Source organism: Pelmatolapia mariae, linkage group LG20 (assembly GCF_036321145.2).
Source record: "Pelmatolapia mariae isolate MD_Pm_ZW linkage group LG20, Pm_UMD_F_2, whole genome shotgun sequence".
NCBI lineage: Eukaryota > Metazoa > Chordata > Actinopteri > Cichliformes > Cichlidae > Pelmatolapia > Pelmatolapia mariae.
In genome coordinates this window covers 10,392,501-10,413,912 of record NC_086244.1, presented here as the reverse complement: position 1 = coordinate 10,413,912, position 21,412 = coordinate 10,392,501, and the positions used below count along the sequence as shown (strand labels likewise).

The 21,412-nt window shown below is 39.0% G+C and overlaps 1 protein-coding gene across 1 annotated transcript in view; it reads left to right on the top strand.

The window, feature by feature from the left end:
• The first annotated feature begins 785 nt into the window (after positions 1-785).
• dnmt3ba (DNA (cytosine-5-)-methyltransferase 3 beta, duplicate a) overlaps positions 786-21,412 on the top strand; it is a 25,542-nt gene continuing 4,915 nt past the window's right edge. Inside the window, exons 1-23 of the mRNA XM_063463218.1 lie at positions 786-819; positions 1,506-1,651; positions 2,145-2,321; positions 2,432-4,135; positions 6,386-6,506; positions 8,071-8,127; positions 8,259-8,314; positions 8,644-8,793; positions 10,964-11,029; positions 11,186-11,335; positions 11,436-11,543; positions 14,443-14,572; positions 14,716-14,832; positions 14,953-14,997; positions 15,083-15,162; positions 15,275-15,387; positions 18,231-18,414; positions 19,430-19,514; positions 20,163-20,308; positions 20,435-20,525; positions 20,623-20,771; positions 20,870-20,955; positions 21,183-21,252. Coding sequence (XP_063319288.1) covers positions 810-819; positions 1,506-1,651; positions 2,145-2,321; positions 2,432-4,135; positions 6,386-6,506; positions 8,071-8,127; positions 8,259-8,314; positions 8,644-8,793; positions 10,964-11,029; positions 11,186-11,335; positions 11,436-11,543; positions 14,443-14,572; positions 14,716-14,832; positions 14,953-14,997; positions 15,083-15,162; positions 15,275-15,387; positions 18,231-18,414; positions 19,430-19,514; positions 20,163-20,308; positions 20,435-20,525; positions 20,623-20,771; positions 20,870-20,955; positions 21,183-21,252 — 4,041 coding nt within the window. The 5' untranslated portion in view covers positions 786-809. The remainder of the gene's footprint in view (positions 820-1,505; positions 1,652-2,144; positions 2,322-2,431; positions 4,136-6,385; positions 6,507-8,070; positions 8,128-8,258; positions 8,315-8,643; positions 8,794-10,963; positions 11,030-11,185; positions 11,336-11,435; positions 11,544-14,442; positions 14,573-14,715; positions 14,833-14,952; positions 14,998-15,082; positions 15,163-15,274; positions 15,388-18,230; positions 18,415-19,429; positions 19,515-20,162; positions 20,309-20,434; positions 20,526-20,622; positions 20,772-20,869; positions 20,956-21,182; positions 21,253-21,412) is intronic.

Sequence of the window (21,412 nt, the reverse complement as noted above, 5' to 3'; positions counted from 1 at the left end):
TCAAGTAAACAAACAAAAATGGCAACAAGTATCTGAGCAGAGAAGAAACAACTGTAGAAAGTTTTCTGCAGTCACATGATGATCTTTTTAAAATGTATTGTAATCCAAAAGATCCTGTTACAGCTCCCCGGAATTGAGGCAAACAGCCTCTAACAAAATAGCTTAAGTAGGATAAAGTGCAGTAAATTAAAGTGCAGTCTGACAACACATATATTTAAAAAATTGAAGGTAAAATAAACACGAAGTGAAAGAATACATTTAAATAATTATAAAGTAATATAGTTATGATATAATGAAGCAAAATATCTCATAAAGCAATGGAAATTTAAAATAAATATTGTACTTTTAGAATCAACAGTAAAGTCAGAAGATTAAAAAAAGACATCTGTATCACATTGTGCCTATTAATATGTTGTTGTTGTTGTTTTTAAGAAATCTTATTCTCTGTATGGAATACTTCTGCTAAACTCTCCTGTAGCTTTAAGCTCGAGATTCTTTGAGTTCCATGTCTCTGTCTTATTATGTCTCTGGTTTTACTTATGGTATATGGTAAATGTGTGTATAGAAAGAATATAAGTATTATAGCCATGAAATACTATAACAATTTTAGTTTAGGCGCGCTAATCTTTGTGTATTAATATTCTCTCTGGCTTTATTCAAATGTATTTTGTGTTTTTTGTTTTGTTTTTCTAGAGAGCTGCAAGATGGAGAGCACAGTGGTCTGGACCTCAGACTCCTCCACTGATAAATATTTTTATTTGAAATGGATCAACAGTCTCCTGAAGACAAACTTCAAAAATGTGGAGGAGATGGGTTCAGGTGATTCATCACTATGAATAGTCTAATGCATTTCTATGCATTTGGCTTAGCCCACTTTAATAACATTCAACTCGATATCACAGCAAAATGTAATAGAGGTGCTGTTTCACTGTGTCCATTCCACACTTTGCCTTTCCAAAAAAACGTGAAATAGATGTGCATGCAGAAGTTCCATTACTGCATGCAGAAATTGCATTACCAGCAGGTAGAGAGAAAAGCCTCGAAGTCGGTAATGAGCAAAAAATGTGTTAAATACATTCCAGGGTCCTTAATCACTGGAAACAATTAAGCTCGGCAGCTTATATGTATTTACGTGTAAGTGTGTTAATAATGGACTGGCATGTCTCTTACACATTTTGCCCCGGTACTGGGTTGTAACATTAATCTTAGACTTTAGTGAGTTGCAAATGAGAGACTGAACAACTCTGTAACCCCGCCAACCCAAGCTTTTACTGGCCTTAAAGTGTCTCTTAAGTTAAACTGCTTATGTCATATTTTGAAGCAACTCCAGAGAACACAGTGTACATGTATTGGTTACTGAGATGCTGATGATAAAGTGTTGTTCATTAAATAAAAATAGCCTGTTTCTGCTAGAATAACTGGTGTGGACCATGTAGTTTTTAAAAAAACAACAACAATGATTCTCCCTCAGTTAACATAACTTGTCTATGTGTGTGATCTGATAGGTGCGTGCCACTGTCAGATGATGGACTGTGTTTTTCCTGGATCTATTGACATGAGCAAGGTGAAGTTTGATGCACAAAGTGAGGACGACTGTAAGCACAATTTCAGACTACTCCATGAGGCCTTCAGCACAAATGGTATCACAAAGGTAGGTATGCATTAGTTCTCTACTAGAATAGCATTAAAGTGTCTTAGCTCATGCATTTGTTTTAATACATTTTGTTATTAATTTCTCATTGTCATTACCTAGTAATGTCTTTTACACTGTGTCTACAAATCAGCAAGTCATCACTACTTTCTTACCTAAATTTGTTTGCACTCTGCTTACAAATTTAAAATTTATATATGCAGAAATATTGAAGGTCTAACTTTCCAAAAATGTCAAGATACACATTTACTAAATGCTTAGCATGTTATGTCTGTAACATAAAATATTTTTTAAAACTGTTAATTTATTCATGCTTATGCCACAAACATCAATATTTTTAATAATAATAAAAATTACTAGCTATGAAAGAAAATGTGCAATTCCTTGTAAGTATAACAGTGGATATCCATCTTTTGAAGAAAACTTTATTCAGTAATGAGTTTTACAATATAGTGTTTATAAATGTTATTTTGTCTTCTTTGTCCTGATACAGAAAATTCCAGTTGAGAAGCTCATAAAAGGGGATTTTAACAGCAACATTAAGTTCCTCAAGTGGTTCAAGAGCTTCTACACAGAAAATGTGAAAAGTAATGATTATGACGCTGTGAAAGCTCGTGACAGCTGTGATATCAGCCCTATTTTGGTGTCTCCTAAGTCAGGTAATTGTCATGCATGATTTTCTTTCACTTTGGTAAAGGAATAAGTCTCTGTAATGTGTTTTGAGGACCACAGTTATAGGACATCTGCTGTGATGTTTTTGTTTTCTCTGTTTTACCAGAGAGATCTAAAGAGTCTGACACGGAGGAAAACAGCAAAACGACTAAAAGGTTTCCTTACAGCGAGAAGTGGAAAGATGTTTTTGCTTGGGCTGAGCGCAGTTCTCGTGGAGACAACTATACCTACTGTTCCTCTTGTGGTACTGACCTTAGCACTATTAACAAAGGCTTTTTTGAACTTAAGCGCCACGTGGAAACAACCAAACACAGGAAAAGGGCTGCGAAGAAAAGATGTGGTGCAAGAACACAGGTCACTGAGTCGCTGCCTTGCAGTGATGAAGCTGTCCAGTTTATTTACAATCACTGTTACACTGGATCTGCTAAAGGTCAGCAGGGATATAGACATTTTGCACGCTGTAAGCTGGGATCACAGTACCCCAAAGATATCATATCTGCCTGTGAAAACACTCCTTACTGTTTATACATTTATGGAGGGGTACCTGTAGGAAAAGATGAAGCAGTCTCTGTGTTGCTTGTTGGGTTTTTTGATGTTGAAGCCTCTAGTCGCTGCATCAGATTTCTGGATGCTCTTCAGGCAGGGGACGGTGCAGGAGATCAGTCTGCAGCAGCAGTTGTGGATAGCTTGAAGAAATTTGGGCTATCCACAGATAATCTCGCTGCCGTTTATCTAACTGGCAATGGTTCAGCCACAGAGGAAATCTGTTCTAAACTCAGGGAACTCAACGCAAACGTCGTAGCCTTAGGAGGCCTGTACACCATCGCTGATGCTGCTTGTCGTGCTGCCATCAAGGAGCTCTCCAATCAGGCTCAAGAACTGATGGTAGATCTCCATGAACACTACTCCGCCTGCTCTACAAAGAATGAAAACCTCAAAGATCTTTTTGACTCAGATGTCAGCAATGACAGCGCATCACTTCACACCAACACCAGCTGCTTTAGAGTTTGTCTGTTGGTCACAAAAATATTGGAAATGTGGACCGATCTCACACTGTACTTTAGTTCTTGCAATGAAGATGAGAAGACTAAGTCCATCTGTTCTCAGCTTAAGGATCCCAAAGTTAAGGCAATGTTTATGTTCCTGCAGCAGGCCTTAGAGCCTCTGCACAGTTTTCAAAGGAAAACACAGGAAGCTTCTGGTACTAATATTGAGCTTATTCTAGAAGAAGCCAATAGTCTGATTTCCATTTACACCTCCTACTTCCTAAGTCCACAGGCTGCTGATCGTTTCCTCATTGAACGTGATGTCCAAATTCTTAAGAACAAGAACTTCCACCTGCCAAGCTCTGAACTCTGTCTGGGTAAAAAAACTGTGGAAGACTCTCTGAAAACATCTGAAGCTGCTGAGGCACTGCCACTATTACAGGAGGACGTATTACCATTTTATATTGCACTCACTGGTTGTATCGCAGAGGAGCTGCCTTTAAATGACTCAGTGCTGAAGAGCATCGCTCAGCTGCTGAACCCACAGAGCTGGCTGAAAGTGACAGAGGAAACAGTCGGGGAGCTGGGCACCAAGCTGGGAATCTGCAACTCCCCTGAGGAAGTCAAACAGCTCACGAATGAATTCCTTGAGTATCAGAAGGCTCAGGAGGGAGAGGCCGAGGATGGAGAGAAGGACAGCACAGCTGTGGTTTCACTGGAAAACATACTGAATGACACCAAGCCAACCTCAATCTTCAGGAAGCTTCTTTTGATCCTTTTGTCTTTCCCATGTCCTCCGCTGGATGCGCAGCAGGTTTTTACTCAGGTATGTGAATGTTTAGTCAGTTAAGTTTGTTTATATAGACATTTAAACACAACAAATGTTAACGAAGTTCTGCACAACAAGTAAACATTAATCAGCTGAAACAGTATATGTGATTAAGAAAAAATGGTGGATTGCTTCCTGTGGGTTTAGGGTAAGAGTTGGTGTCTCAAGGGATGATTTTGAATATCTCAAGATCCTGTTTACAGTGATGTGAAAGCGACTGAATGGCACACTGGTGCTGCACCCACTTTACCTGTGCACCGCTGCAGTAATGCGGGTGTTGTACCTGTAGTTATGGTGAAGGTAGAGCTGGCCTGTGATTATAAGCTCTGGGTTGTGACAGAATAAAGTAGCAAATATCTTCCAGGAATCATCCAGGAAAGTAAATCTCCAAAAGCTGATTCTGTTCATCTGGACGTAGCGTTTTGTGGGAGAAACGTTTCGTCACTCATCCAAGTGACTTCTTCAGTCTCAGCTGACTGCAGGTTTCCCCAACCTTATAAACGGTACATTTGCATAATGACTGAAACCAGCCCACTGAAGGAACAATGGGAGGAACGCTGGTTTGAGCGCGGAGTCAAGGAGGCCATTTACGTGAAAAGGGAAAGACCATCTCTGAATCGAGGAGGGGGCCTAAGGGTACATCTGTCACCATCTTACAATGCTGTGATTGCAGCCATTCCCCAACTCTCTGTGAATGGTACTCATGGCCATTGATCAGTGGGTTTTGGTCAGTGGTTGTTGATCAATGGTCATGAGAATTTGCATAATTATGATTAAGGAACTGACCTCCCAGCCCATTGTTCCTTCAGTGGGCTGGTTTCAGTCATTATGCAAATGTACTGTTTATAAGATTGGGGAAACCTGCAGTCAGCTGAAACTGAAGAAGTCACTTGGATGAGTGACGAAACGTTTCTCCCACAAAACGCTACGTCCAGATGAACAGAATCAACTTTTGGAGAAAATAGCAAATAGAAATGGCTGAAATGAGTTTCACCTCAAACTATTTATAGGTACATTTAAAAACAGCAAACACTGACCAGAGATCAGAGTAAAAAAATATCACATATAGCTGGACTCTCTGGAATTAGTGGGTGAGGGATTGATAATGGTATTACTGGTGTTAAATCAAACATGGGGTGTATGGCAGTTGTTAGAGATGATATTTAATCAAGTTTGATCTTTTTGTTAGAGCTTCCTTTAACATATCAAAGGAAATCTTAATTTCCTATCAGCTCTGCTACAAATCCTTCCAGTAGCCTGAGTGACAGGATATTTACTCAAGTAGAGTAGGAAAGTAAACAGATGAACAGAAGGCAACTGAGGGAGATACCTGTCCAAAGACAGGGCAAGATTAGTGTTCTGATATGCAATAAAAATGTCCAGCTGTAGCAGAAATAATCATGCGGGATCTACGTGCAGGCAAAGAGGTTTGACAGGTTCTCTGGGTGCAGAAGTTTCAATTTTGAAAGGCATATGGTGAGAAGAGTTTAGAGCATAAATTTGAATATCACAGAGATGCAAATGAAACGATAAAACATCAGTCCAATGTGTGGCCACATTCATGAGTGGGGCCTTTCACTAAAAAAAACCTGTTGAAATAGTGAAATCCCCAAGAATTAAAACACTATCAAATCAAACTAGATTCAAAGGTTTGATTCAGAGGAGTAGAATCACTGCTCCTTTGAAACAAAAGGACTCAGCCATGCATCTGATCAGGAGGAAGCCTCCATTTGGAGGTTTCCAGACAAACTGGGAGGAGATCCCAGGGTAGAGCCAGAATTCTGAGGAGATATTATAGCTTGTGTGGCTCAGGAATGCTTCTGGATAGCCCAGAAGGAACTGAAAAACATAGCTGTGGAAAAGGATGTCAGCAGTAACCTGACAACTTTAGGTCAGATAAATTGAAGAGAAATAAATTAGTGCTGTCGTTAAAATTACATTAACGCCATAACTGCATTAATGCGGCAAATCTCCGTTAACAAGTTACCAGCGTGGGGCTGGACGGCGTCAACGCGTTAGCGCGACGCTTTGACAGCTGATAACGTCATTTTAACTAGATTAACGCTGAAAGCATTAAAATAAATAAAAGTTAAGAATTAGGAGGAAAATATCTGGGTTAAAAGGGCCTATAAACAAAACCTTTATTATGCCAGCATAACAGTGTCACACTGGAATAATAAAGGTGCAAAATTTACTCGTTTCCTTTTAATTTTTTCCACTTGGTGCTGTCTTTATGTTGTTTTTAAGGCCTTGGAGAATGATCATGTTCGTGGAGTCTCTGACAGTGAAGCCTTAACAGAAAGTGAGTTGGATGTTACGTCTGACACTTTCTCTGACAGCAGCAAGAACTATCAAGTTCGCACACGAGGTAAGAGGAGCATGTTAAATTTCCACCTAATTTGAGTTTTAAATGATAACCTCATAAACAAATAACCTTTCATGCATGAGATGATCATTAGCTTAATTTGTGGAGTTTAGCAGGAATTGAAGAGGTCTTAAAATACATCAAAACATACAGTGTGGAAAGTATGGAGAGTGCCTGCAGTGGATACTTTTTCCCCACACTTGGTTTCACTTCAGCTTTTCGTACGTTTAACTTCCCTGTTCTCTCTGATAGACTGGTGGACATACAAAGAACAAACAAGAGTAACCCACAAACCGGTTTTACGACATATTTCTGATACGGTCTCCAGGGAGCTGGGTGGAGATGTATTATAAGGAAAAAACAAATGAGCACTTCCCCTTAGGGCTGGGCCATATCATACCATTCACGGTAATACTGGTATAATGTTGGGCAACGATAAGAAAATGAAATATCGCGATAGAATATGGGTAAAACGCGCATGCGCAGTGCCTTTGTTTTCATACGCACATGGCGGCGACAGAGAATGAGAAGGTCGAAAGCGGATCGTTGAATGAAACGGATGAACCAGAATTGGTTTGTAAAAATGCTGCAACCTCAGTGGTTGCAGCATTCTTAGCTTTCATCCGTCAGCTACACAACAATGCACTTTTTTTTGGTAGAGCATGCTAGCGGGCCGTTGTTATTATCGTGGTTTTTTTTGGGTTTTTTTTGAAAATACGGCACACTTAAAATCAATCCTTTGATTTTTCTGAAAATCGACAGTGCCCCTTATAATCCCGTGTGCCTTATGTATGAATTCTGGTTGTGTTTACTGACCTCGAAACAATTTTATGTGGTACACGGCGCTCGAAAATCTGTCAAATGTTTTAGCACAACTTTGCTAAGCTACGAACCCGCACCGCTTGATGGATTTGCGGAGCATTACGGCTATCGTAGGCAGGAGCCTCGCGGAGTGATACGTACTGTGCTTGAACATAATATTACCGTATTGTGTGTGTGTGTATAACCTCTTTTTAAGCTTTGTGGATATTATACATGGTTATGCTGAGGATATGTCGGCCAATTTCCACTGGAAATGCCTTTTGGCTAAACTGTCAGCAAGGAATTTGCATTTGCACTGTTAAATTTTTATATAACTTTAATGCACATAAAAAAACAGCTGCTTGTTTAAGTGAAAATACATTGATTTTTTTTTTGCACTAATAAAGTTGTGGAGTTGTAAAGTATTTTGTCTAGTATCAATTATATCGTCAGTTATATCGTTATCGCAAATTTTCAAATGTATATCGTGATAAATATTTTTGGTCATATCGCCCTGCTCTACTTCCCCTTATTTGAACTCTTCTGATCTGGTATCAAAGCAGACTGGACCTTTCTAGCATTTACAAGTACAGCTGGTCTCCAGACACGGTGCCTCACTAATAGTTGAAACAATTAAACAACATCAACGACACTAAAGTTTTGATGTAATTTTTTTCCCTCTGCAGCTTTGAGATGATCTGATTTAAATGTAAAAGAAGTTGAGTGGGAGATATTGCATATTTAACTCTGCGCATTCATGTTCTAGGTCAGAATGGCCTTCCCTTGAAAGTGAAACCATGTGAAGTCCGCCTTACAAAAATAGGTAAAGGGAAAAAACTTTACAGTTCTATCTGCCTGATGTACAACATTTTAAAATATCATGTTGTTTATTTTGTAGATTGAAAGATCATGCAGTGCACTAAAAAAACCAATAATATAATACTGTTTCCAAAGAGCCAGGTGATGGATATGAAAATAAACTTGGAGTGAATGGTGCCTTATGGAAAGAGGTAAAAGATTTTTTTTTCTCTCTGTTAATCCTCTGTTTTCTGATCTACTGCTCTAAAACATTTTAGACTTATGAGCAGATGATGTGGCTATTCAGCCTTTGAATGGTAAATTATGTGAAGTTTAAAATGTGACGTAATAGCTGAACGTTTTATTTTTGCATTTCTCTCTTAAGTCCCTGTCATGTACTAACACCCTGTTGCCCTTCATAGTTTCCATAATGAGGAAGATGAAGTGGAGTTTGCCTATATGAGGGCGTGTATGTGCGTGTGTTTTGGTTAACATTTGCATGTGCATGTTTTTTGTGTGTAATGAGTATGCTGTCTCTCAGGGGACCATTAGGGGAAATTTTGGCTGGGAGAGCAGCTTGCGCCAGAAGCCAAAGACCCGTACAGTGTTTCAGGCTGGTGATAACACCTGGTCCAAACCCATAGGTCTTGATAAGGACAGCAAAAATGAACTGGGGTCCCAAGATGATGTGGTAGGTGTACTCGAGTATGCTACCAAAATACCACTGGGCCATAAAATGCTAGAATTTAAAAATGAATAAAAACAAATAAACAAACTTTGGGCTTCCTGATTTTAAAATTTCAAAAGTAATAAAACATCAGACATTAGTTGACAAAAATAGCTACTTGAGTAAGAGCGAAATTATCTGAATATTGATAATATTGAATAAAAAATGTTCCCGCTTGAACAAGGAGTTGATCGTCTTCTAATCTGAAATGTGAGCGTCTTCCTCGTTAATGTGCTGAAGGAATGATAAAAATCTGCTTCAAACTGCATCCTTAAGTTAATTTTGCTTGTTCGCTTTCTGCTGGTGTCTTGTAGATGCTTAATTACCTTAGAGATCTGTGCGTTAGATACATGCGGTGTTACTATTGACAGAGCAGGGGAAGCTGAGCCGGTGGCAGTATGACTAGCACACTTGTCTCCCATTGGTCCGCTGTAAAAGTTTACCTATGCTCTGCATGTCAGAACTTGCAAAAAATGCTGCTTTCCACTTTCGGCTTTCTAAGAATGGGCCTTTGACAACAGGAAACGGGACATGACCACGAAAATTACAGAAACAACAAATTCATGGTAGCTTCCATCCAGAGACAATAGCCAAAAGATGGCAATAAATTACAGGATGAATGTAAACAGAGAGTATGAGATCCTTTATGGGAAAACCACTCCCGAGATTCTAGAAAATGGATCCCTTTTCTTATTAGTGCCAGCTAACTAGATGTCCTTTTTTAGATTTAACCTGTTATGGACCTCCTTACCTTGCTTATACTGATACACGTCCATGATTGGTCTCATGTTCCTGACTTTGTTCAAATTGCTTAATTCAAAGACATAAATAGGAATTCAGTATGCATGTTATTGTTAGGGGATTTTGGCCAGAAAAGTTGTTAGGCCTGGCTGCTTCAACTATTCTGGTGCATAGTGGGGGCAGAAGTAGAGCTGTGTAAATGCAGCTTTTATTACTTCTGTGCGGACACGGCTGATTGTGAGATTACGGTGGGGCACTTGGAAATTCATTTTCCACCTTCAGCATGAAGATATAATTTTCTTCTTTTTTCAGCTGCTCCTTTTAGGAGTCACCACAGATCATCTGCTTCCGTCTCACTTTATCCCTAGCTTCGTCTGTCATCTTCCTCTTTTCCTCCTGCCTGGCAGCTCCAGCTTCAACATCCTTTGTCCAACATATCCACTATCCCTCCTCTGCATGTGTCCAAGCCATTTTAGCTGCCCTCACTAACATGGTCTCTCCACTAAACATGCTTTTAGCCTCTTCTGCTTCTTTTTCTTTGCCAACATTTGCATATTTTCCACATATTTTCAGTTAAATGTAAAAATGTATCATTTTATAACATTTTTGATAAGTTTGATTTTGTCACTCATATCTCATACATTTGATGCAATTCTTTGAAATCCTAAATTACAAAGGTTTTTAAAAGTCTTACTTTTACTTTGGTAAAGTGAAGTTCACATAGACTGAGAGATTTAGCAACGTCAGAGCAGAAGAGGAAGACAAAGAAACGTTTGAAAGCACAGAAGTCCATTATGACTAACTTCAGCACAAAGGAACACCAGCAGTTCCTGATAACTGACAGTGAAACTAGATGTCAGTCAGTCAGTAGCAGCTAATTTTGGAGAGGACTCTTAATTTGAAAAAGGAAAAAAAATCCGTGATTTGGAGTACTAAAAACAAAAACACAGCACTAACAAAGTTGAGGGAGAGAAATTGTTGAGAGGAAAAACTGATTAGAATCTAGTCCCACATCTAACTTCATTTCATTCAGTTTCATCATTCGCTTTGTTCACCTGAGGTCAGATTAGAGAAAAGGTAAAGGGAGAATGATGTTGTCCAGTTATTAAACCTTCCATAATATTGAAATTCAAATTACAGTAAAAGACTCTCAATTTAATTAATCATATTAGAGTATATTATGACGCATGAAACAAAACGAATGAATGAATCTTAACACTTGTAGCTCCGTACCTTCATTTTAACACAATGTGCCACAAATGCAATTCAAATATGATTTCAGTCACAACCTTTGTTTTTCTTTTAAAGAAAGACGCTGTTTATCCTCTAAAAATATACATTACCTTTTACTTCTTTGACTTCTTTTTTTTACCTAAATGTGGTTGACTTCCAGTCGGAAGACTCTTCAACGCCCAATAAACACACACCAACCAGAGCACGACGTAAACCGGCCTACCAGGTAATGTTACTGCTGCTTTATTTCAAAGAAACACAAAAAACCCCAACAGCAGATGCATACAGAGGTATTGACAGTTGAATCATAATCATAAAGTGTCTGTGTCTGTTTATAAGAAAATGTGAATAATCTGCTTTTGTTTTCGTATTTTTGCTGCAGGATGGTAAAGGGTTTCTTACAGGAGCGCTGGTGTGGGGTAAGGTTAAGGGGTTTAACTGGTGGCCTGGGATGGTGGTGCCATGGAAAACCAAGTGTGCTCCTGTGGGTATGCGGAGGGTGGAGTGGTTTGGAGACGGGATGTTCTCAGAGGTTAGAATTACAATGCACGACTTTAAGCTGAGCATTATTTGCTCATGATGCAGAAACAATTCTCGGATTTTGTTTACATCTGATTTTCTTTCTGTTGCAGGTATACACTGAGGGTGTTACGCCATTTGCTGCCTTCACTAGGTGCTTCTGCAAAAACTCCTTTGCCAGCTTGCCCATATACAAGAAAGCAATCTACCAAATCCTTGAGGTAGTCTTAAATGTTTTATACTACTTTATGTTTTGTGTTGTCTTTCATGTGCCATTTGTCTTCATATTATATTCATATTAGTTTGTCTAAGGAGCTTGGAAAGAAAAGCATCTGGACTTCTTTAAGTTGCATGAAGACGTTTCATCTCTCATCTGAGAAGCTTCTTCAGTTCTAGGGTCAAATGGTGGCGAGTCCCAGATTTAAGCCCTGTGGGAGTGTCCACCCAAGAGGGACAATGGACCCCCTAATGATCCTCTACCTTATCACACGAGCCAAGCTGTGAAGACGGGTGTAGGTCACAATCAGCCAAGCTATCGGGTGAGCTCATTGTGAAACCTTGCCCCACCCTATGATGTGATTTCCTGAGGTCAACTGGCCCAGGATGTGAGTGGGCATTAAAGTGTTTGGGAAGGGATCTCAAAACTGGATTATAGATGGCAGACACTTGGTGTCACAAGCCACCGCCTCTGTTCAAAGACCCTTTTCTTTCCAAGCTCCTTAGACTACAATGACCTGGATGACTGAGAACCTTCAGACATATTAGTTTGTGTTGCTAAACCAAACTAATGTAGTTCTAATGGTGAATAACTTATGGTAAAAAGTTTAAAACTTCAAGAAATAGTTCACAAATCTTAATTTCATTATCCATCTCAGGCTGATATGACATTTCAGGTTTAGTTCATCAGATGCTCATGAGCTCCATGAAAGAGCAACCTGGCAACCTCCTGTTGACATGGGTTCAACATTATTTATTCCCTAACCATTTGGTGAGTGATTGCCGGTTGTCACCTTTTGAAAGTGGAAGAGGGTGCTGCACCAAAAACAACTGTGTTTGCTTTGGTCACTAGAAGATGGCCATAGTCACCTGTAGTTGCATGGAAGAGACCAACTTATCTTTAACAGTGTTGGGGAGTAACGGAACACATGTACCGCCGTTATGTATTTAAAATACAAAATATGAGTAACTGTATTCCGTTACAGTTACCGTTTAAAAAGGTGGTATTCAGAATACAGTTACGTTGTTGAAATAAATGGATTACACGGCGGTATTTTCCTGTTTCGTATGTTAGGCTATGGTCTCTCTATTTTTGGTTTCCATGCCCCAAACAAAACACGCATTAAGAGGCTCTAATGTCTGTGTCTCAATTTCGCGGCACATATCACCCCTACTTACGGCATAATGACGTGAAGAAATATTTTAAAAAATTATTCGCAAAAATGATTTAATATGAAGGCAATAGGCAGAGTGTTACAGGCATCGCCCTAAAGCATGTAGCCCCATGGGCAGTGTAGTCCGTGCTGCAGGGAGAATGGACTGCCATACCCGTTATGTGTCTGTGAGTGAGGGAGGGAGAAAAAGGAAAAGTACGAGCTGTCACTGAGCAGAAACGGGAGCTGGAAGCATGTAAATATAATAATAACCACTGCGGCGTGCCTGACGAGCCCATTTGTAAGTACGCTATTAAGACTCGACTGTACACCGTGTTCGTGTTTTCCTCTGAAACAATAAGTTCCGTTGGAGCAGCCTTTCAACGCCTCTCTCTGTCTCTTGCTAGCAAAGTTGACCCAGACAACAAAGTAAAGCTAGTTTTCGGCTACGAGCCCGACACGGAACCCACCGTATTAGCCAGAGGTCCCTTTACTACGGTTTGGAGCTGCGGACCTGTTTTATATACGCGTGAAACAGTTTTCTATACAAGATCACTGCAAAAAGTGCAGCCTCACCTAATGTCCACCCTACTGTTACTCATTTATATTAAGATTTAAACATCTAGTTGGTATTGGTATGGCGAGTAACCTTCAGTAATAGTAATAAATCACACAGCAATAGTACATTCATGTAGTTGTAAAAAGCATGATAGTATAATAGGTAATCCAAAGTATTCAGAATATGTTACTCTCATTGAGTAACGTAACGGAATACATTACAAAATATATTTTGGGGCATGTTATTAGTAATCTGTAGTGGAATACATTTTAAAAGTAACCTTCCCAACACTGCTCTTTAAGCACTCGTTAATTAACCACTAAGCTTGGAAAGGTGAAAGTTGTGCCTCCTGAAACCAACACGCTTCAAAAGACGCAGCTTTTACTTTGAAAGCAAAATATACTATTTACTATAAATATACTAAATACTATTTCCGGCTTGTCTTGTACTCGTCACAGTTCTGCTTCCACTTAGGGAGTAGTTGGAGTGTGTTCGCAGACAAGTCGAAATCTTCCACACATAATTATGAATGACTGCATCAACCTGCTAATGACCAAACCAATCAAAGTTGGTGTTTGGTGCAGCACTTTGTACTGACAACAGCATGTACCCTTTTGAAGCCGCTTGCCAACGGCTCATGGAGTGCAGATTTTTACGAAGTGACCACTGGGTCGCCAAACTGGTGTGACTGGACTCTTAGGAAAAGACTACATCAAGTCAAGTATAGGTATAAATGGTTATCTATTGAAGTTACTCTTTCAGTAGGTCTGTTAAAACCATGGCTTGATTTCAAAACATTTGCTAAAAGGAACAAACTGACTGAGCAACCTTTTATTACAAAAACACTAAAGGCTTGTGTTTGTTGGACTCAGATATGTGTCCTTGTAGATGTCGGTAAAAACAGTTGTGCTGTGTAATCAATCTTGGTACAAAGTGAGGAATTATCGCTGCTGTGAGCTCATGTTAAGTGTTTGAATCATTCGATGATGCACTTTCAGATGATGTCTGTTTTCACTCTACTTACTGTATATTCAGGTCAGTGAATGTTATGAGGTTAAAAGCAGGAGGGCCTATTACAATGGAAATTTAATAACAGAGTGACCGTTTCATGTATCGTAGCATCAAGCTGCTGGACCTTGTTTAACGTACTTGTACCATATTCCAGATTTTGATGACATGTATAATCTGCAGTTGGCAGGTGAGAGGTGTGGAAAGTCTTTTCCTGAGGCTCAAGGCAATGAAGAAAAAGAGCTGAAGCTGATGTTGGACTGGGCTTTTGAAGGATTTCTGCCAACAGGACCTGATGGATTTATACCTGTTGGTATGTCTGTTTATTTTTAATTCTTTCTTACTTTCTTTATAAAGCACCATATTTTATTTTCCTTCTTCCTTCTTCTTGGTGCCAAAGATGCTTCTTAAAAACATCCAATTTATTTAATGTTCTTTGTTTTCTGCCTCTTAAAGACTCTTCTCCACACGGTCAATCCTCTGACTCGACTCTGTCTGACGTCCCGCCTCCGGCGAAAAGAAAATATGTTTTGAAAAATAAGGGAAATGTCCCCGCCATCATCTATAACAAAGGTGAATGTTATTTTTTTATTTTGTACTTGTAAAGAGATATTTGTGAGGAAACTACTAAATGAAGCAACTGATTTTATGTTGCCATCATTATTTTTATTGCGTGTGAATATTTCATTACAGAATCAATAATAGAAGGCGTGAAAGAAAAGGGAAAAACAATTGAAGGTAAGTTCTTTAGCTAATATGGAAGACACTTGATTTAAAACCACTGATACAAACACAACTTTCTTCTCTTTTTTTTTTTCTTTAGATTTTTGTTTGTCTTGTGGATCTACTGATATTGATGTCCAGCACCCATTATTTAAAGGTGGTCTTTGTCTAAGATGCAAGGTAATGTAATAACACAAAGATTCTGTTTCTCCCACAGCCTGCTGTGTCGATATTTAGCCATTAACTGAAGGATGTCCTCTATTAAAATCTGAAAGCAACCTTATTTTTACAGGCAAACTTCACCGAAACGTTGTACCGCTACGATGACGACGGCTACCAGTCGTACTGCACTGTATGCTGTGCAGGCTTAGAGGTCATTCTGTGTGGCAATCCCAGCTGCTGCAGGTAAAAACTCCACAGGTTTTCTTTTTCACATGCAAACATATTGATATTTATGGTTTCTCAGTGCGACTCTCGCTTAGGTAAAAACATTTCAATAAGAAAGACAAAGTTCAGCAATTAATGTCAGACTGTTACAGAAATATTTGAGAGAACCTCTTGATGATGGATTCATGAACTTGCTCATGACAAACTCTGACTTTTATAGGCCTGTTCCATGAGACAAATTTGAGATGACTGCACCAGGCTACAGTTTCCATAATACTTTAAAGGATGCAAGTAGTTTAAAGTCTTCCTTCTGGCATCATTAAACCACTAAAACTTCACATTTGCTCATCAAAATGATGTTGTTCTTGTTGTTTGATCCTGCTACAGAGACACTGCTGATGTGTTTTGTGGTCTCAGAATACACAAAAGGCATTGTTCCTGCAGGGCAGGGGAGACAAAAAAGAATTTCACAGAGCCCGAAGCACACTGGATAACCCCTTGTTGCTTCTTCTTAATCAGGAAACTATAATCAGAAGAGAGACATTTATAATATTTGCAGTAAAGTCATTAAGTTGACCTCTAACATTGGCTTCACTAATGTTTCCTGCGGTCCACTCTGTGTATATCTTTTCACCTACTACAAACATTACACACATTGTATTGTGCTGTCATTGTAAAAGAGAGCTGAGCCAAAAGGCAAAGCTTTTGATGTGAAGCCATGTCCATTAAAACCTTCATCTATGGTCACATGATCTAAATGAATGAAAGAGTATATGGTGGCAATGCTCAGCATCAGGGTGAGCAGCTCAGTTATTTGATGGGAGCTTGAAGCAGAACTGCTCCTCTTGCTGGTCAAATGGATCCAGCTGAGGTGATTTGGGCATCTGGTTAGACTGGGTGGGATATATATATATATATATATATATATACACACACACACACACACACACACACATATATATAATAAACACACTTAAAAAAGTATAGAATGCTATTTTAAGAACATTTATTGTGCAAAACTTTTTTTTTAAATTACACTTTGGGCATTTCAGTTCGGCTAAAATGTTTGTGACCAGGTACCTCATAACGTGGATCGAGTGTCCTAATCATAAAGCCGCTTTCCTCCACTGTAAGAAACAGCACCACAAGTACACGGTAATGGCATTTGTGATATCCACGGCTGATTCGTTTTCTCATATGGAGTGCCTTTGGAAAAGGCTTGGAAAATATCAGTCTGCTGGTGTGTAGGGCTAGGTGTAGGGCCACTTTTTTCTTTCCACTTGACTGACTGGGCGTTTGTGGAAAGCGCAGTTTTTGGCTTTCCTCATATTCCAAAACGTGCTTTGTTTTAAGGTGATAAAACAAATTACTTGTATATCCTCTCTTCGCTATTACTGTCACCCAGCATAATTTGCAGACGATATTTTTCTGCTCAACATCCGACTGCTTAAACCCAAACCAGGTGCATATGACCGACGTCGCACCGGTCTTCTTTATGAGCACCTCCTCCTCCCCACCTGTAAGCTCCATGCTTGCAGCTGCTGCCATGCTTTCGACCAAAACAGGCACAGCTTGATGACATCATCAACACGCGCTATCGCAGTAAGATGGTATAGTCAAAATCTCTACCGTTGGCCAAATTCATATCGTTTCTGCTGTATACCGTTTATACTGCCCACCCCTACTGGAGAGATTATGTATCTCCATAATTGGACATTTGGCCTGGGAATCCTCCAGGATCTCCTAGGAGTGTTGCTGGACTGAAGGACATATAGCATATCCTGCTTAGACTGAAGTAGCAGCAGACTAACTTCAGTGGAGGCTTGATGGATGGATATTGTTATAAGCACTTTTATTTCTCCTGAGTGATGGCTCTGTAAGCCACACCTAAGTTGATGTGGTTGCTTCTTCAGGTTATTTACACTTAAAACTGTGGGCGAATCCAGATTTTTGAGACTGTCATTGGTGCACTATACTTCCAGGGCTGAAGTGATCAACTATGGCATTGACTGCTTATTTCAGTCATTTATATTTTAATATACCACATGATACTTTACCCAGTTTTTCAGCCAAAACTCCATCATGAATAGTTCACTTTAGGTCCTGCTTTCAGTTTCTGTTTATTATATCCATTTATGACAGACAGATATCACTAGATTATTTAATAATGGAATAGAAATAAAAGTATCAATTCTAAGGCTTAACTTCTGTGGTTGTAAGAAGGAGTTTGATGTCATTTGTAAGTCATTTTATCATATTGTATGTGGCATAAAGAATGCCAAGTCGCTGAATCCAGGAGTATCATCATGTCAGTTTTTTTTCTTTTGCGATGCACGATAACATCATGATGGATTACAAAAGTAATGTATTTGCATGACAAACTAGTTTTCATGGAAACTAAGGATATCGGACATGTGTCTTTGGTGGCACTTGTCTGCTGAATTCAGCCTATGTAGACTTTAAATAAAAACTGGGGTGCTTTAAAAAACAACTTAGATAATCCAACTGAACAAAATGGCTGGTCTGTTGTATCCACTGCCTTTTAATATGGTGGATGTATATACTATTGAGTAGCACCTGTGAGTCCACCAAATGAGAGAAGATGTACGTCAAAGTATCATTCACTAACCTCTCCCTTTATCTCATGTCCTACCCCCTCACCTCTCTTAAGGTCTTTGTATCAGTTCACAAACCCCTGAGTTTCATTTTATGTTTCGTCAGCATCTAAAAACTTCTTCAGTCTCTCTTCTGTCTTTATCACTTGGATGAGTGGTGAAAAGTTTCTCCCACTGAAAACGCTACATCCAGATAACCAGAATCAACTTTCTGAGATTGATGTTCTTATTTTTATTGTCTCCCAGATGTTACTGTAAGGACTGTCTGAACATCCTGGTGGGCCCAGAAACCTTTGATAAGCTGAAAGATGTTGATCCGTGGAGCTGCTACATATGCAAGCCATCACAGTGTGAAGGAAACCTCAAACTCAGGGCAGACTGGAGTGTGAAGGTCCAAGACTTCTTTGCCAACAACAGCGCAATGGAGTTTGTACGTGCCGCTCTTATCTTTAATTAGAAATGCAGTTTTTGTTTTCATAAGCAAACGGTCTGATCTTATCCCAACATACAGAGATCTTTTTCTTCATTTGAGAGTCAGGTGATGTTAAATTAGTCAATGTAGCATTTTTTAAATATATATTTTTATATTAACTGTAATTATAGCATGGTAACATGTGCTATAATTACAGTTAATTTAACATTTAACAGCACTGAGATTTTGTTCCAGATTAGAGGATGACTCATTTTAATGAAAATGACCTTGTGGTGTGTGTGTGCCTTCATGATATGATGATATTTGGGGGGAGTAGGGGTTGTTTTTTTATTATCATTATTATTATTATTTTTAATTTTAACATCCTGTCGCATTCAACGAAATGCAAATTGTCAAAGTGTATTTCGTTTAAACTCCCGTTAAAACCTTTTAATCCTGACTTATGTGACTGATTATGAACCAGGCATTGCAGGCTGACGAGTGACTGCAGGTTTGGTTTTTTAAGCTGGTAGTTTAAGGTCAGATGTGTCGACGCCTTTGAGGATTTTGCTGGAAGTTAAAATTAATGTTACACATGACCCAGAAGTCCTAATCATCTTCACCTGGGGAGTTTCTTACTTCTGAGTACTTGGACATTACTGTATGCATGAAGTGGAGCTGGAAGAGGGGCAATTATTTGATGTTAGACAGTTGCCTTTGGCTGTGTGTAAGCATAGTTTATCAAATATTATCAAATATTTAATGAAATTATTTATTAAAAGCATCTTAGTTTTATTAATAATGGACCTGCTTTCACCTTTAATTACTGGAATGAGCAGTCAGTTCTTTGAGCGTTTTTAATGATCAGCTCCAGATCCTCAGTGCTAGATAACATTCAGATTTTGTTTTTCTCTGAGGGTGAGAAATTAGTTTTTCTTAAGCTCTGCCAGTCAAAGAAGTCTCAAGTTAAATCTGTGTGTTTATGCCATTTCGTTTTTTCTAAATGTTACTCGAATTCATTTTTTAACCACAGGAGCCTCACAGAGTTTACCCTTCAATTTCTGCTGATCAGCGCAGGCCAATCAAGGTGCTCTCGCTTTTTGATGGCATTGCAACAGGTGAGTTTATGACATTGTGTGGAAAACTCAGCCAATACCCATTACACTCTGTCTGTGCATACTAATGAAGAGCCTTGGAAGGTTCAGTTGGCATCTGTATTAATGTAATAGGAGACGGTTTATTTAACATTAATTAAAAATATAGTAGGTTGTCCACCAATCAGGTCAGTGGTTTGACCTGAATGGGCCAATAATGGTGCTGTCTGGGAGGTGAAAGACTCCTTAGTAGTCAGTTCGTCAAAGTCAACGCAAAGGTGAAAATGATTAGCTAACGGTAGTCATCCACCATTCTGTTGGTCGTTAATATTTGTTAGTTTCAGAGTCATTGTTTTCAGGTTCTGGGCTGAGGCATTGATCTTTTGGATAGCCTAGATTACCGTACATAAATGTGATTGATACCTGTATCCAGAGTGATCTTAGATAATCCAACTGAACAAAATGAGCAGCTCCTCAGCTGTCCTCCTTTTTGGCTTAAAAACCAGCTGAAAATCTGTCAGGTAGCCTAGGAAAATGTTAAATCCTCCAATTAGACATTCCCACAAGTATATGAATCATTTGAATACTGTAAGACTAGAAAAGTGTTGAATTGGCAAAATGTGTGCATTTCTAATTGTTCCCTTGATTTAATTTACTTTAACATCATTTCAGGATATCTGGTGCTCAAAGACCTGGGCCTTAAGATCGAGCGCTACATTGCCTCAGAGATTTGTGACGATTCAATTGCCGTAGGGATGGTCAAGCACGAGGGAAAGATTGAATACGTCAATGACGTTCGCACCATTACAAGGAAACATGTGAGTACAAGCAAGACACACGTGAATGCTCAAAATGTATTTTAACTCCTTCCTGTTTTTTAAGTTCTGTGTATATGATGGTTTAATTTATCTCAGTGAGTTTGTGTCTCTTTGTGTGTGTTAAAGCTGGCCGAATGGGGTCCTTTCGATCTTCTGATTGGAGGCAGTCCATGTAACGACCTGTCCATGGTGAACCCTCTTCGAAAAGGATTATTTGGTATGCAACTTCTAAACTTCTATAAAAAAATTAAAGACTCACTAGAGGTTTATTTGTCATCTTTTTAAATAAAATTGTTTCCCTGTTGATCCTGCAGAGGGTACTGGAAGACTCTTTTTTGAGTTCTACCGCATACTGACCTTGTTGAGGCCGAAAGAGGACGACAACCGTCCATTTTTCTGGTTGTTTGAAAACGTGGTTTTCATGAGTGCCAATGACAAATCGGATATCTGCAGATTCCTGGAGGTGATGTTTCTTTAAGTAAAAGTTGCTACCAGCCTGGGTGAGGGTCAGACTGCATTAAGTTTTAATGCCTAATATATGCTTTCTGCCTTCTATTGCAGTGTAATCCAATTCTTATCGATGCAGTAAAAGTCAGTCCTGCTCACAGAGCACGCTACTTTTGGGGAAACCTGCCTGGCATGAACAGGTATGTACCAATACAGGTTAAAATATTTGTGTTGGCTCACTGCAGATCATAGCAAGGATTTTAATGTGCAACTAGAACCTCAACAGAACCACAATAATCAAATAATTTGTATGTCTTTTTAGTTTATTTATTTTTCTTCGGTTTTGATTGTTTGGTTTTGAATGGTACTAAAAAGTCCTGAAGCTAACTGGCCTCAAGTTTACACTCTTGTCTGGGATTTCTTATAGACCTCTCGCTACATCTCTAGACGACAAGGTGACTCTGCAGGATTGTTTGGAATCTGGACGCCAGGCAAAGGTCAACATCATTTATTTATTTATTTATTTATTTTTTATTGGTCATGTTTAGTTTGGATATAGTTTTAGGTTAATAGTGTGTCAACAATTTAAAATATTAGTTTTTGTGTAATCATGAGACTATTATTTTGTGTTCAACACTGTTAATTTGACATTTCTCC